Source organism: Cyprinus carpio, chromosome B9 (genome assembly GCF_018340385.1).
Source record: "Cyprinus carpio isolate SPL01 chromosome B9, ASM1834038v1, whole genome shotgun sequence".
Classification (NCBI taxonomy): Eukaryota; Metazoa; Chordata; class Actinopteri; order Cypriniformes; family Cyprinidae; genus Cyprinus; species Cyprinus carpio.
In genome coordinates this window covers 33,435,838-33,452,673 of record NC_056605.1, presented here as the reverse complement: position 1 = coordinate 33,452,673, position 16,836 = coordinate 33,435,838, and the positions used below count along the sequence as shown (strand labels likewise).

The window sequence follows — 16,836 nt, the reverse complement described above, 5'->3', positions numbered from 1 at the left end:
TATATAGGCCTAGGCTATATAATGTAATGACTGTTAAATAACAGTAGCATGCATAAGAGCCTTTGTGTAGGTCTTTCTTTTAATTTTTGATGCGTAGACTGTAGCCTAAGACTATCCCACGTTTTGAAATTAACTCACTGTAAATGTTCTAATGCTTTTTAAGGATGTTACAATGTTATATTATAATGTTTTTTTTACTTTGTCCCTTTCATCTCCTTTTACAAACCAACATTTTACAATTACATTCAGTTTCACAATCTGTCCCTTTGCGCCACCTGGCGGTAGTTTCGCGAATGATTTTAACACGCGACTGACTTGCAGTTAACGCCGCAGCCCTGCGGCGGCGGTACACGCGGCGTAAGCCAATTACAGTACATCCTGAGATTGCTAGATTAGCTTGCGTTAGTGTTTAGTTAATAAAAATCTTGTGCACAAGTTACATGAGTTACTGATTCTGCCTTGCAAATCAATGTCCCTTTACGATTCCAATTTTGTTACATGCTCTAATGCATTAATACTGTATGAAATTATTTTCTGTGGCCACGGAAATATCCTTTCTTAGAGTTGATATGAAAATTGCGCTGAGGGTTCACTGGACGAAACCATTTAATAATGTTACAGTTACTACTGGCAGCTCATATGAATAATTGTGATTAATCATAATTAATTGTAATTATTTACATACATTTCCCTTTTGAGCTTAATTTACAACTCACCCTTAACCCATTAATTTGCTTTATTCAACATCAAGAAGATCAGCCCCTTTCTTTGGGAACATGCTTCTAAAAAAAAGGCCTCTAACACTTGCTTGCTCTATTCTTTTTCTATTCGGTTTTCTTTTTATCATATAATTAAAAAGACCCTTGCTACATGTACTACGTCAAGCTAACTTAGACTTGTTACAGCACTTGCATATCATTGCTCTTTTGTTGATTTTGATTGCTTCCATTGTCCTCATTTGTAAGTCGCTTTGGATAAAAGCATCTGCTAAATGTAATGTATTTTCTCTGCAGTGGACATGTATGAAATGATGTCTTGTTTCATAACAGGAAGTCATATTTTACATTTAAGCATTTAGCAGACGCTTTTATCCAAAGCGACTTACAGTGCATTCAGGCTTATGTGTGTTCCCTGGGAATCGAACCCACGATCTTTGGCACTGCTAATGCAATGCTCCACCACTGAGCCACAGGAACTTTTTTGATTTGAAAAATGAATCAGATTTAAATGACAAATTCACTCAAATATAAAAACATTCAGTCTCTCTGAAAAGTGCAAACCCCAAATGTGCTCTTCATCCAGACATGAGAAATTCACTCAAATATAATGTCACCGTGATTCTGCCAAGCAAGACGTGCTCCTGGATCAACATTATTGACCAAAAATATAGACCTAACCCTATCCCCTACCCATAATATATCACTAAAGTCAGCGGGAAATGATGGTTGAATAACAAGGGGTGTAGAACTTATCCCTGAATTCTGATTGGTTGCTTGGAATGTTGATCCAGGAACATGTTGCACTTGGTGAAATCACGTTCAGCGCTGGGGAAATTTAGATGGTATTTTCTTTTCATCTTGCCTCTGCCGTGACACTTCCATCTCTGAAAAGCCCCGAATTTGTTCTTTACAGGACAAAAACCTCCATAGCTGGGTCTCATATATAATTCACTAAAATATAAATGTCTACTACAGAGACAAAAACCTCCATAGCTGGGTCTCATATATACCAGGAGGATATTAAACGATTTGATTTAAATAACTCTATTTATACTTGATGAAACTGAAACCGCAATAGCTGGCAGCAAGTCACTGAATCATTTGTTTAATCGATTCGTTCAAACATCTGATTCATTTAGGAACGAAGCATGAATGGGTAACTGAATCATTGACTCACTAGATTCGTTAAAAAAAAAACACAAAAAACAAAAAAAAACACACATTCATTCATAAACGAAACAGCGCTGTGTTTGCCTGGAGATGCGCAGCGGCTCAGCTGTGTTTGGAACTATTTTCACTGACGAAATAGAGCTAGGGCTGTGCGATATGGACAAAAAAAAACATATTGCTATTTCTTTGATCAATTTTTCGATTTTAAATCACGATTTTGACCCACACAGACATGCTTTACAGTCATAAATGCATTCAGTATGAATTTGAAACATATTTCTAAAAGAAAAAACATGTCGTAACATGCCTCTAGAACAGACATAAGTCAAAATAATCACTAAGTAAAGGGTGTGACAAAATGTCTAGACACATGGCAAGAAAAATATAAATAAATAAATAAATCCGTGTCCAGGGATTTTTTTTTTCTTTTTGGCAATGCATTGGTCATGGAGCTCATTGTAGCAGTGCCTCAGGTGTTGAAATAGATTTGTTATACATTATACAGGTTCACAGTACTCCGTCTGCAGTGCGTATTTTTTTTACTGGAGGTTCCATAGACCCCTTACAGTTATTGTAACGCAAAAAGCAGAATAGAGCAAAACCAGACAACAGTGTTCAATGGAAGTCATTAAATATTATCTTTTGTATAAAAATAAAAAATGTGTATAAAACTGTTGTATAAATGCAGTGTCACATTTGCAAACTCGGTTTATAATCATTAAAAAGTTGTCACTCATCTTAGTTCATCGCGATCTCACAAACTTTCGTTATAATTAGTGAATCTCTCTACACTGCACACTGAATCTATTAGCCTATTTACATCATCTCTACACTTTTTTTTGTTATAATGAGGGGGATCTGAGCTTGAATGACTCAGCACTGAAACAGAAACTTTAGTCGCTTTCACACGATCTGCGCTGTGAGGAGAAGCATTTCTATTGGCTGCAGTCTGCTGGTATTATGGCCAATCACAAAAGCTGACATTACGCAGCAAACCATAGACACAAATATTAGCTACATTTATGTGCAGAACTGGGATCGCTTTCGCAGACTTTTTGAATGGGTAAAATATAGAAATCATTTACAAATAAACCTAAGCAGTTGGAAATGAACTCCCTGGACTCCGTTTAACATGAGATTGAGTGAAACTCTGTGTGTTATGCCCCTTTAAAATATCAGACAAAATATTTAAAGATAGAGATAACATGATCTTTATAACATAAAATGACATGCTATAATTATATTTCTATAAAAATGTACCTGAGATCAGTCTTTGTATCTCCACTCTTAAACTTTACGGAGGTTCCATAGACTCCTCACTCCTCACAGACACACAGCTGGACTCTGCTCCTGATCTCTTCCTATGATATAAATCTATAACAAAGAGAGATTAAAGTCAGTCCTTTCAGTTACCATATTTAACAAAGTACATCTTCATTTATTATTTAAACGATCACACTGAAGCTGAGGCCTAATGGTTAGAGAGTTGGACTTGTAACCCGAAGGTCGCAGGTTCGAGTCTCGGTGCTGGCAGGAGTTATAAGTGGTGGGAGTGAATGAACAGCTCTCTTCCACCCTTGAGCAAGGCACTGAACCCCCCAGTTGCTCCCGGGGCGCTGGATATATAGCTGCCCCACTGCTCCGGGTGTGTGTTCACGGTGTGTTCACTTCTCACTGCTGTGTGTGTGCACTTGTATGGGTTAAATGCAGAGCACCAATTCTGAGTATGGTTACCATACTTGGCAAATGTCACAACTTTCACTTTAATTATATATGTTAAAATATCAGATAAAAATAAAAAGTATAATTTAGCAATGTACAAGAATTTATCATATTGTAGAAAATCCAGTACTACAGAGTTGCTATGATTATATTTCTATAAAAATGTACCTGAGATCAGTCTTTGTATCTCCACTCTTAAACATTTCTGGAGGTTCCATAGACTCCTCACTCCTCACAGACACACAGCTGGACTCTGCTCCTGATCTCTTCTGATGAACTGAACTATAAACAGAGAGATTGAATGTTTCATGAGGATTATAATCATCAAAAACACTAAATGATGAGTCATTTTTAAAATAAAATCTTCATTTTAACTTAAAAATCTCCAGACACATAAACACGAAGGAGACTCCCATCTCTCATCATTGAAGGTGATTTAATACAGTGTTTATACAAAGTACCTGCATCCTGGAGAAAACTCTTGATCTGTGGATGTTTGTGTGTCCTCCATGATGAAACAGAATCTGATCTCCAGCACTGACTCTGAATAGAAATGACAAACAAACTCAATAATTCAGCTGAACGGATCCTGAGAGAAACAGATCATGAGAGCGGCGTTCACTCAGATACACAATGTTAGTCGTGTGTTAACAAATAATCAAATAAACCACAGACAACACCAAACACACCATCTGCTTGAAAAAGAAAATATTAAACATATAAAAATAAACATCCTTTAGAGTAAATCAGAAAGCGGAAGTCACTGTAAAGCACTCAGCACTCACCTTATTTACACAGATTCACAAAAATCCACCGCCTTTTCTATGAAGCAGCTACACGAAAATCATGGCTTAGTTCCTATGAAAACACTTTGATATTACGTATAGAATCGATTCTGGCTGTTTAAATGGAGAAACATTAACTCTGAACATCTGCTTTCACTTTTGATTCGAGACACGAGAAAAACAATGATGGCGCCGAGACTCTACGCAGATATAATTCTTAAGGGAGCGTCTTTAAACTCCACACACAGCGAGAAAACGCTTGCGATGTCAAATCATTCGTTCAAATAAGGTACTGTAATGCTCTGAGTGTTTGTCTCTCTGATTCGGGGTTTCCTCTGCCCCTGCACTGTGTGTATGCTCGGGAAAACACACACTGTACTTTCTATCGTTTTGTTGCACCTTCCTTTAACACAAATACATTCATTGACGGTGACCTGCATCGTGTGTTTCTTTCTTCCATAACACACAATAAGTTACAGTACACGGTTAAGCAAACAAAATCATTCCTAAAAAAATCTAGCATTTGTACAAAAAAAAAAAAAAAAAAAAAAAAGAAGCAGAGTATAAATCAAGCGGGAACCTCCTCTCTCTCTTGAAACACAGAAGTGTCTTAAACTGTCCGCTAGAGACTCTGACCCATAGACCTCCCATGTTAAAATACACGACTTTACAGCAGAAAAACATTTGTTTACAGCCTGGTACAAAAAGTGGTTTTGGTCTATATAGTTAATTTTGCCCTTCATGACAACTGTGAGTGTTTATGTAACAGTGAGGGGGGGTGATTATTTTTTTTTTATATAACTCATCTGTTTAAATTATATTAAGCCTTAAAGTTCTGTATAATTAAGGGCGTGGCCACTTGAGTGACAGGTGGATCGCGGCTCTGCTCCACAAAAGACCATAACTCGCTAGAGTGTAAAACTGACAAAAAATGGCTTTAAAGATTTGTATTTGTCCAGAAAAAATTCATTATAGATAAGACACTGGAAATCTAGCAATTATATGTTTTTATGAAAATAATTTAAAACTTGATTTTTACCGCTATTTTGAAATTATTATACTCTGTCTTTACATTGTCTGCAAAAGTGAGATGTCACGCCAAGACAAAAGGCAGTAACTTCCCACATTATATAAAAATACTTGGGTGCTGATCACCATTTACAGAATTATTATAGTAACATCTGCCGGCGATTGCTATAGGCGAACTAGGCGGTTGCCTAGGGCGAGACCAGGGCCGGCGATTGCTATAGGCGAACTAGGCAGTTGCCTAGGGCGACAAATATGTTGGGGGCGCGGGCACCCTCTTGGGGGCGCCGTTACGTTACGTTACGTTAGGCAAGTGCGCACCAAAATAACAAAATGAAGCAGGGCACCAGTGAAACACAGACCACTGAGACCAGGGATACTCAGCCTGAAGCAGGGGCGTAGTTAATGGGGGGGATGGGGGAGGTAACCCCCCCAATATTCAAATCCATCAGTTACAACCCCCCCCAATATTTCAACATGTAAATCACAGTAGATCAAATGAAAAATAAATAGAATTCATTTATTTTGTAACAATAATTTTGTTCCTAATCAAATATGAGTTTGTCATAATAAATCAGACAAAAAAAAACTCCCCCTCCATTGAACCGATTGGTAACGCCCAACCAATGAGTCGCACTTTCACCAAAAAAAACGCGAGTGGTGTTTGAATGGGAGAACACACGGGTAACGTTAGCACCAAAATGAAGAGAAGCGCAGCACAGCGGACTATATTTAACTGCTGGTCAGAGAGCGATGCAAAAAAAAATAAAAAATAAAGCATGTACTGAAAATGAGGTATGAGAATATTGTGTAATAGCTAAGTACACACCACCATATATTTTTAGCTAGCTAATCCATTGCAATGTATTTAGCTATAACTATCAGTATAACAAGTTACCAAAGCAGCTGTCTGTTTTGCTAGTTTATTTTTCAATAGTGTCTGTAATTATCAATGACAAAAGTATCACATCGGTGTTTGTTTCCTTCCTAAATTAATCTGACTTTTGAACGAATTGGATGAATGAACGATTTGAGTGGCTAACTCATTAAAACAGTGAAACGCTGCAACGTTTCAATACTTAATTTCTTTAGATAATCTCTACTATGTTAGAATTTTATGAATGATGATTAGGCAAAACTCAATCAACCCTATGACAACCAAAATCCCTTAACATGTTTGTATAACAGATTCGAGGTAAATAAAGCAGCAGGGTAGAAAAGTCAGCAGAGGGAGAGGAGGAGCAGGTGATCAGGTAAAAGAAGATGCCATTCAATCAATAAAATAAAACAGGAAACAGTATAGACAGTTGGTTCAAGAGCCAATGTGTTTTCCCTTTAAAAAAAATTAAAATGCATTAAGGTGGAATGTAAAAATCTTAAAATAATTGTCTAAATGTTGTCTCTTTCATATTTGTATATGTTGAATTTATAATCAGTTAAAGCATGTAGATAGATAGATAGATAGATATATAGATATATAGATAGATAGGAAGAAATAAATTATCCAATAACAATACAAAAAAAAATAAAAATAAAAAAATTGAAAAAAAATAACAGACAGCATACAACGTTCACCCCCCCAATACCGTTTATTCAACCACAATTTAAAAGTTCAGTGACTGGGGGGGGGGGGGGGCAAAACTCAATCTCGCCTAGGGCAACCAAAGGGCTAGAACCGGCCCTGGCTATAACATATAGTAATGTGATTCTTTTTTCCTGACCGTAACAACCAGACAGCTGTCACCGAGTGAATAATCTGCATTATACAAAAAAAAAAAACCTTTTTTTTGGAGGGGGGGGGGGGGGGGGGGTCCTATTCTTCTCCAGCTCATGTTCACTAAAGTATGTAAAACATTTCTTCTCATCAAAACATAACTCTCATCAAAAATGGTATTGATTTGGGTTATTTTGATTGGTAGACACTTCAGATCCACAGCATCTCTTAAAACTATTATTCTTAAAAAATTATATTTAAAATGATATTAAAGCAGAAAAAAACCCCTCCAGGACTCACAGAGCCATTACAGTTGCACTCATAAAATTTGTTTAAACAAGATACTGTTTACTATGAACCACTGAATGATCCTTTAATACTTGAAAAAATACCACTGTACATAAATCTAAATCATCATTCTATTGCAGATGTATTATTTCATTCAATAGAAATTAACATTTAAGATTGTTTTTATTAGAATTAATGTAACTAAATGTACATGTAATTAAGTCAGCCTCCTCATCTACAGGATCTTGTATAAAAGCACATGCTATTTGTCACACACACAAACCAAACACCAATCAAACCACGTTAATCTGCTTGCAAAAGAAATATTAAACATATAAAAATAAACGTCCTTTAGAGGAAATCTGAAAGCGGAAGTCACTGTAAAGCAAAACAGATTCACAAAATCCACCGCCTTTCTATGAAGCAGTTACACGAAAATCATGACTTAGTTCCTATGAAACACTTTTGATATTCTGTATAGAATCGATTCTGACTGTTTAAATGGAGAAACATCAACTCTGAACATTTACTTTCACTTTTATTCGAGACACGAGAAACAATGATGGCGCCGAGACTCTACGCAGCTATAATTCTTAGGGAGCGTCTTTAAACTTCACAATCAGCGGGAAAATGCATGCGATATCAAATCATTCTTCAAATAAGGTACTGTAATGGTCTGGGTGTTTGTCTCTTTAATGCTGGACTCTGATTCGGGGTTTCCTCTGCCCCTGCACTGTGTGTATGCTCGGGAAAACACATTGTACTTTCTATCGTTTCTTTGCACCTTGCTCTAAAGGGTTAGTTCACCCAAAAATAAAAATTAGCCTGTGTTTGGATCACCCTCAAAGCATCCTAGGTGTATGTGACTTTCTTCTTTCAGACGAATCCAATCAAAGTTATATTAAAAATGGTCCTGGCGCTTCCAAGTCTTTCAGTGGGGTGAGCGGGTGTTGGTTGTCAACAGTTCAGAAGATGTGAAATAAATTGCACACATCCATAATAAAATGTCCCTCACACAGCTCCAGGGGGTGAATAAAAGCCTCCTGTAGCGAATCCATGCATTTTTGTAAGACAAATATCCAAAACGTAATAAAAACGTTTTTTCTCACTTCTGCTGACAGTGGTACGCGGAGACAGTCAGGAGGATGATGTAGGACGTATAAGTCGTACTAATAAAACATCAGGTGCACAGACTATTTTGTCTCTTTGAATTTAAAACAATTTTTTTCACACCGGCCTTTGAAAACCTCTGTAACACACTTGCTCCAAAAAAGTGCGGGGGACAAATTTACTTGTTATTAAAAGTGTGTGTTTGTGTGTGTGCATGGGATGGGGTGGGGTGGGGTATAGGGTAAGATGTAGAATATTGTCACACATAATAAGGCATTGTTGTTCACACTGATGTTAAAATTACATTTTCTGATTTGTGGACATTACTTTTTATGTACTGCTAAAACACTGCTGGTCAGTTTCAGAAGTTAAAGTGATTCTTTCTTTTCCAAGAAAGAATGTGAAAAAAAATGGTTATATCATTTTCATTTTTAAATATTTTAAAAATATAATTGAAATTGATTTTTCTATGGTCCGGTTAGATGGATTTTAAAAAAGAAACTAATATAGTTTCGTGCCCAGTGTCATTTACATTTCACCAGGTTAAAATAATATCTCAAGCGTTATGGTTCATTTATTTGTAACACATTAACCTTAAAACCTTTTCAGCTATTTCTGCCAACTGTAAAGTTGTATGGTGTAGTGTCCTATAGCGATATGACACCTGAAATACTATCAAAACACTGTAACTCAGCCATTCTTCGCAAAGACAAAAAGGCGCACAGCAAACAAAAAAAAATGAAATGCGACCCGCCAAATGCTGGCCAAATCACAGAGATTCGCACGAGACTAATATTATCACAGGACCTCGGTTTTCGTGAAATATGGTAACGTTTGCGGGGGAATTTTTACTTTAAAAATTACAGACATTTGCGCGGGATTAAGATCACAGACAACCCTCTGCAATTATTACAAATGACTGGATGTCACCCGGTGATACTAATCCCGTGCGAATAGGTAAAGTCAATGATTAAACAACACTGGATAATCAGTGCTGGTATTGTATCAGACACTTGCACTCAACATTAGGCTAAAGTTATATGAAAAACAAGCTCAAATAGAGTTAAACAAGGCTTTTACCCAGCTAACAGGGAACGTTCCCCAGAACATTCACTAACGTTCTTTAAAAGTTGTGTAAATGTTAGTACAAAACATTATTAAAAATAATGTTTTCGGAACGTTTCTTATAACGTTGTTAATGTTCTTGTAAGGTTGCTAGAAAACGTTCTTAGAACAACGTTCTCGGAACGTCTTTAGGACGTTATTTGTACTTGATGAATGTTCTTACAAGGTTGATAGGAAAACGTTCTTAGAACAACGTTCTCGGAACGTCTTTAGGACGTTATTTGTAATTGATGAATGTTCTTGTAATGTTGATAGATAACGTTCTTAGCACACACGTTCTCTGAACGTCTTTAGGACGTTATTTGTAATTGATGAATGTTCTTACAAGGTTGATAGAAAAGGTTCTTAGAACAAACGTTCTCGGAACGTCTTTAGGACGTTATTTGTAATTGATGAATGTTCTTACAAGGTTGACAGAAAACGTTCTTAGAACAACGTTCTCGGAACGTCTTTAGGACGTTATTTGTAATTGATGAATGTTCTTATAACGTTGACAGAAAACGTTTCTTAGCAACAATGTTCTCGGAACGTCTTTAGGACGTTATTTGTAATTGATGAATGTTTCTTATAACGTTGTTAATGTTCTTATAAGGTTGATAGAAAACGTTCTTAGCACAATGATCTTTGAACGTCTTTTAGGACCTTATTTGTACTCAATGAATGGTCTCATAATGTTGAGAGAAAACATTTTTAGAACAACATTCTTAGAGCATTCAATTTTATTTAATGTAATTTCTAAATTAATTAATTGCTTAAATGTTATTATGGGTTATCCTAAAACATTCTGATAACAGCATGTCCTTATAGTTGCAGCTACTTTTATAAATGTTATCATAATGTTGGGAGAAACTTCTTTCTTATAGGCTATATAAAACCTATGAATAAGAATAGAATAAAATAAATAGAATATGATAGAAAAATAAATGTATTTAAATATGAAAACTACAACCTGGAGTAGGTGGTGGTAATCGCCTGAATGTAATTTATAATTATTAATTATATATCTTTTATAATTTATTTAAGTCACTCAAGCATATTAAGTGAATGGCATCACTGTAAAAGTGAAATTTTGCTAAATTAAGTTAATTCATTTAAGTCAAAACATTTAAAAGATAATTTCAACTTAATTTGTGATTTGAACTCAAAAGCTATTTAGGTTAAGCAGAACTCAAGCTAAATAAATACTATAAATTAATTTGATCTACCATACAGTCTATGATTTTTAGTATAAATGGCTGACCACAAAATATTTAAAAGAAAAATGAGCATAATTCATGATTTCAAACATGTTAAAAGTAATTAATTTTACTCGACAAAATATTATCTGGGTGTTTTTCAAAAACCGCACGCATTTTTCAGTCAGTCGCGTCCACACTCCGCTCATCCCCCGCACGACCGCGCTCACTCGCACTGATCACAGCAGGACTGCTGGCGACGCGGGTCACGGAAAATAACAGGAACGTTAAGCATTTCGAGCTTCTTATTCCTATTAAAAGCACTTTTGAACGTTTGTGTTTTACTGTCAACTTTAACTGAAGATTAACCAGCTTAGTTATCATAATGTGTGTAACTTTAGCTAAGGTTAGCAAGGAGCTAACGCAACCATTACATCAACGTTATCAACGGCAAGTGTTAAATATGCAGTGTTATACACAACAGTTGTAAGTGGTAAATTAAGAAATATTTTTGGTGTTTATCACAGCCGGACACAGACAAACGAGTCCCGCAAAGTGTATTTTTAAGCTTAGTTAGAGAGACGGCTGACAGAGCATCTTCGTCATCTCTAACCGTCACTCCCGCCACAGATCTGAAGCGAGGTTAAAGCCAACACACATTCACTGTATTAAAACACCTTTAAACTTCTTGTTCATCGTTATTGATTATCTGTAAGTTTCATCTAGAATGTCTATGTGATGCTGATCAAGGTTTACTAAATCCACCGAACGGCGTGTACAAACGGGCTGAAGAGCTTTATAATGGCTGGTTAAACTTAGTTAACATTTTACACTGTTATATGAACCTCACATGTCTTATTTAAAAATTCATATTATCAAATTGTTGTCATACTTTGAAATCAAATGTTTTCAGTGCAAAGGCAGAGAGGGGCGGTGTGATCATATTGGCAGCAAGAAGGCTGCAATACTAATATGGGCCTGAAATGAAGTAAGTAGAATTCACATTAAACAAATTGATGGGCTTTAGTGTTGTACCAGATGTTATTTGTCACGTTATAAACAGTTATGTAAATACATCGTTCTTCAGTGTTTATTTTTTGATGATTTTTGCCATTAATGCAGATGTAATGATGACCAGAAATGACCAGCAGCACAAATGTTAAGTCTTCTGAAGCAATACTATACTTTTGTTTTGTGAAAATTAGATTAATCAAATCGTGAATACACAGATGAAAAAATAAAAACCTCAACTAACATCCCACAATAATAACATCATGACATCTAAGAACCAGTCATGTTTGATTCAGACTAGGGGCTGGGCGATATATGAAAAAAAAAAAAAAATATCTCGATATTGTCACATTTTTATATGATATTCGATATATATCTTGATATGTTTGCATTTGCATTTAGATAAGACAAAAAAAAAAAAAATATTGGGGGAAATAGTTAAACTGGGATAAGAATTTTTTATTTAATTTTAAATAAACTACACTTAACAAAATTATAAACACAACACTTTTGTTTTTGCCCCCATTTTTCATCAGCTGAACTTAAAGATCTTCCCACTGCCACTAAAAACCCTCTCAGATGGGGAGCTATTTGCTGAATGCCATAGGTATTTCTTATATATATATACCAAAGACTTATACACTCTCTGTTTATATTGTGATAACTGGTAAAACAAATGAAAAATATTATAAAAGTTAAATTCCTATAAGTAATCCACATTGCCATATTTTTACACATGATTCATAAAAAATAAGCTGTCCATAAATGTTGCTTAATTGTGAGTTAAATTTCTCTAAATTTTGTGTTTTGTGTTCAGGAACAATATCAGTCATTCAAGCTATGATCCTTGGCATAGCTGGCATCTACTATCTGAAAAAAACACTCAGCAGATTTTTTCAAGACACACAAGGTAGGACACAGTTCAGAACTTTTATATTTACTTGGCAACATTTTTCTGAGATCAGCAGAAATTTACTGAATAGTTGATCTAGGGATGTTCATTTTAACCGGTTAACCATTAACCGACCGTTAGAATTGTTGACAGATTAAAACAATCAGTTAAACGGTTTAAAAAGTCATTTATTTATTTTCAGTAATTTATCAAAATATTTAAAAAGGTTTGCTGCATGGTTAAAATATGCTACGCGTATACATGTTTTTAGTTCTTTAGAGAAAAAAAAACACAAGTCCCATTTTATTATTTCATTCAGAAATAGGTCTGATGCCGACACGAAATGTTTAAAATCATTATAATAAACTGTAAACATAGCTAGGCTATTTTAGTTCCCCTCACTCCACAACAAATCATTTCAATTAACTGTATTTAGAAAAGAACAAGAAATAGGCCTTTCAGAAGTTATAGCAATATAAACAACAAGCCAAAATATCAAATATGTTTCTAAAAAAATGAAAACTGAAACCAGCGTTGGGTCTCTCATTCGACACAAATTAAAATGTTTCCGTATCACGATGTATTTGAATGCCCAAATTATTATTTATTATGTACTTCATTCGCGTTCCAATATCAAATATGTTTTGCATAACATTACGTTGGTACGGTGATAACACTTAACAGCACTGATTTTACTGCATATTCAAACTGAGCAGTGTGGTTTTTCCCCCATGTTTGAGTGAATGTATTATTTATGATGATGAACAGGCTGCATTGTCAAAGTAGCAAAGCTTAACTGTGAGCCTGCATGCTGCGCCAGTGCAATCACTTGAGTTTTTCCTTCTAACAGTGAAAGCAACTACTCATTTTAGTCGTAAAGATAATCGGAATTGTAAACGGTTTGCCTTTATTTGTGTAGATTCACAATAAAACAAATCTTTTTTGTGTAAAATAAGCATAAAGAAAAATAGGATGCCGCTTTCTGCTGTCTGTTTCCTTTTGTGCAGCAAAAAAAAATGAACCGAAACTGCATTTTTCATTAATTTTCATAATATATTAAGTAAAAAATATATTTCTCGTATAGGCCTATTTGTTTGTTATATATATATAGAGCCTAACTTTATTATGTTTTTCTCCTCCCGCAGAAGCGCTGCAGGTGTGTGATGTGATTTGAAGACCATGTGAATCCTCATGTTCTGTTGTTAGCGGCTTTTTGCACATGTAAAATTAATACAAATGTTAGTATTTTTAAAGGTCACAGACACTGATCCTTTCTAATTTAATTAAATTCTAATTTTAAAATAATCTTGTCGGTTAATGGTTAATAATCGGTTAACGACCGTTGGTTGTCGGTTAGGAAAAATAACTAAAATGAACATCCCTAAGTTGAACATAGTTGAACCACTAAAAAATAAAAATTCTGTCATGGTTTACTCACCCTCATGTTGTTCAAACCCATTTTGAATTAATTGTATTAAATCTTTAGACAATTATTATTATTTTTTATAATCTTTCATCATTTTTTGTCTTTGCACATGGAAGTCTAGGCAGTAGACTTATTATTTCATAGGCATTTTGTAATAACAAAGTTTATAACATCAGCCAATCTGTTTACTTTACAGATGGAGCGTGGAGAGACCGGACAGTTCCCACAGTGCTAGTTTTTCAGCACCCACACCCCACACACAAATTCATATAGAAGTTTTCAATAATAAAAAGTTTATATGATAGTTTATATTTAGCTATGAAGTTATAGTTCATTGTCATTAATATTAAACTAAATATTAAAGTCCCCCTGTAGTGAAAATCAAGTTTTTATGCTGTTTATTTGTCTTTGTGGTTTTAAATATTGCTACATTACAGTCCAATAACCAATCACATTAAAGAATCAATTCCTATCATTAGAATGCAAAACATACCAATACCAGCACAAAAACTAAAAATAAATTATAGAAAAAAAAAAAAAAAAAAAAAAAAACCAAAAAAGCTGTGGTTTAATGTGAATTTAGATACAATATTTGACTACAGGGGACTTAAATTTTTTTTACATGATATGCAATTTTCACCAGTCTGTTCAATGTGTTAATGAGATTTTTGAAAGCGATATCTTTAATATTTCAGATACCTGTTGAAATGCACATGTAATTATATGCTTGCTCGTATCTTGAATGTTGTGTTAATAAACATTATGTTGAAAGAGAATGTTGCAACAGTGCTAACCTGAAAATAACATTTTATTAAGCTACACTTTGTAACGTTCAAATGAATGTTTATAGAATGTTTTATTTTTAATAAATTGTAAGTGGAAAGAAATTGTAGGCAACATTCTGGGAACATTAAGCAAAACTGGACATTTTAACGTTTTTGGAACGTTCTAAATAAACGTTCATAGAACGTTATATTTTTTTATGAAATTTAGGTTTCAAGAACGTTTTAGGAACGTTATGCTAACCATAAAATAACGTCCTGGGAACATTAAGCAAACTGGACATTTTAACGTTTTTTGGAACGTTCTAAATAAACGTTCATAGAACGTTATTTTTTTATGAAATTTAGGTTTCAAGAGCGTTGTAGGAACGTTATGCTAACCATAAAATAACGTTCTAGGAACATTAAGCAAACTGGACATTTTAACGTTTTTGGAACGTTCTAAATAAACGTTCATAGAACGTTATATTTTTTATGAAATTTTAGGTTTCAAGAACTTTTTAGGAACGTTATGCTAACCATAAAATAACGTTCTGGGAACATTAAGCAAACTGGACATTTTAACGTTTTTTGGAACGTTCTAAATAAACGTTCATAGAACGTTATATTTTTTTATGAAATTTAGGTTTCAAGAACGTTTTAGGAACGTTATGCTAACCATAAAATAACGTTCTAGGAACATTAAGCAAACTGGACATTTTTAACGTTTTTGGAACGTTCTAAATAAACGTTCATAGAACGTTATATTTTTTATGAAATTTAGGTTTCAAGAACGTTTTAGGAACGTTATGCTAACCATAAAAAACGTTCTAGGAACATTAAACAAACTGGACATTTCCACATTTTTGGAACATTCAAAATAACGTTCCCACAACCAAAAGGGAACGTTAGGAAAACGTTCTCAGAACATAAATTTGTTAGCTAGCGAATGAGTAGATCTGTGTTTTGTCATCTGAGGCAAGTACATCACATTATACGCTTTAATCAACTTTTACTGGTTATATTACGTTTATTGTTGCTGTATGGGTGCTTAGCTTTAAATGTTTAAATCCACTTGGCCAAAATCTCATGATTTTAATGAATCTCAACACCAATCAAAGCACGTTCATTTGCTTGCAAATTAAAATATTAAAACATATAAAAAATAAACGTCGTTCAGAGTAAATCTGAAAGCGGAAGTCACTGTAAAGCACTCAGCACTCACCTTATTTACACAGATTCACAAAATCCACCGCCTTTCTATGAAGCAGCTACACGAAAATCATGGCTTAGTTCCTATGAAATACTTTGATATTCCGTATAGAATCGATTCTGGCTGTTTAAATGGAGAAACATTAACTCTGAACATTTGCTTTCACTTTTATTCGAGACACGAAAAACAATGATGGCGCCGAGACTCTACGCAGATATAATTCTTAAGGGAGCGTCTTTAAACTCCACACACACAGCGAGGAAAACGCTTGCGATGTCAAATCATTCGTTCAAATAAGGTACTGTAATGCTCTGGGTGTTTGTCTCTTTAAGACTCTGATTCGGGGTTTCCTCTGCCCCTGCACTGTGTGTATGCTCGGGAAAACACATTGTACTTTCTATCGTTTTGTTGCACCTGCCTTTAACACTAATACATTCATTGATGGTGACCTGCATCGTGTGTTTCTTTCTTCTTCCATAACACACACAATAGGTTACAGTACACGGGTTTTAGCATACAAAATCATTCGTAAAAAACATCTAGCATTTGTACAAAAAAAAAAAAACAGGTGGATCGCCGCTCTGCTCCACAAAAGACCATAACTCGCTAGAGTGTAAAACTGACAAAAATGGCTTTAAAGATTTTGTATTCTGTCCAGAAAAATTCATTATAGATAAGACACTGGAAATCTAGCAATTA

General features: G+C 34.7%; 1 protein-coding gene across 1 annotated transcript in view; it reads right to left on the bottom strand.

Moving 5' to 3' along the window:
* The window catches only part of LOC122138363, a 40,415-nt gene extending 23,848 nt beyond the window's left edge, over positions 1-16,567 (bottom strand). Inside the window, exons 1-3 of the mRNA XM_042730455.1 lie at positions 16,150-16,567; positions 4,073-4,154; positions 3,780-3,893 (exon numbers count right to left, since the gene is read on the bottom strand). Of these exons, the coding sequence (XP_042586389.1) occupies positions 3,780-3,893; positions 4,073-4,122 (164 nt within the window). The 5' untranslated portion in view covers positions 4,123-4,154; positions 16,150-16,567. The remainder of the gene's footprint in view (positions 1-3,779; positions 3,894-4,072; positions 4,155-16,149) is intronic.
* Between the last annotated feature and the right edge of the window lie 269 nt (positions 16,568-16,836).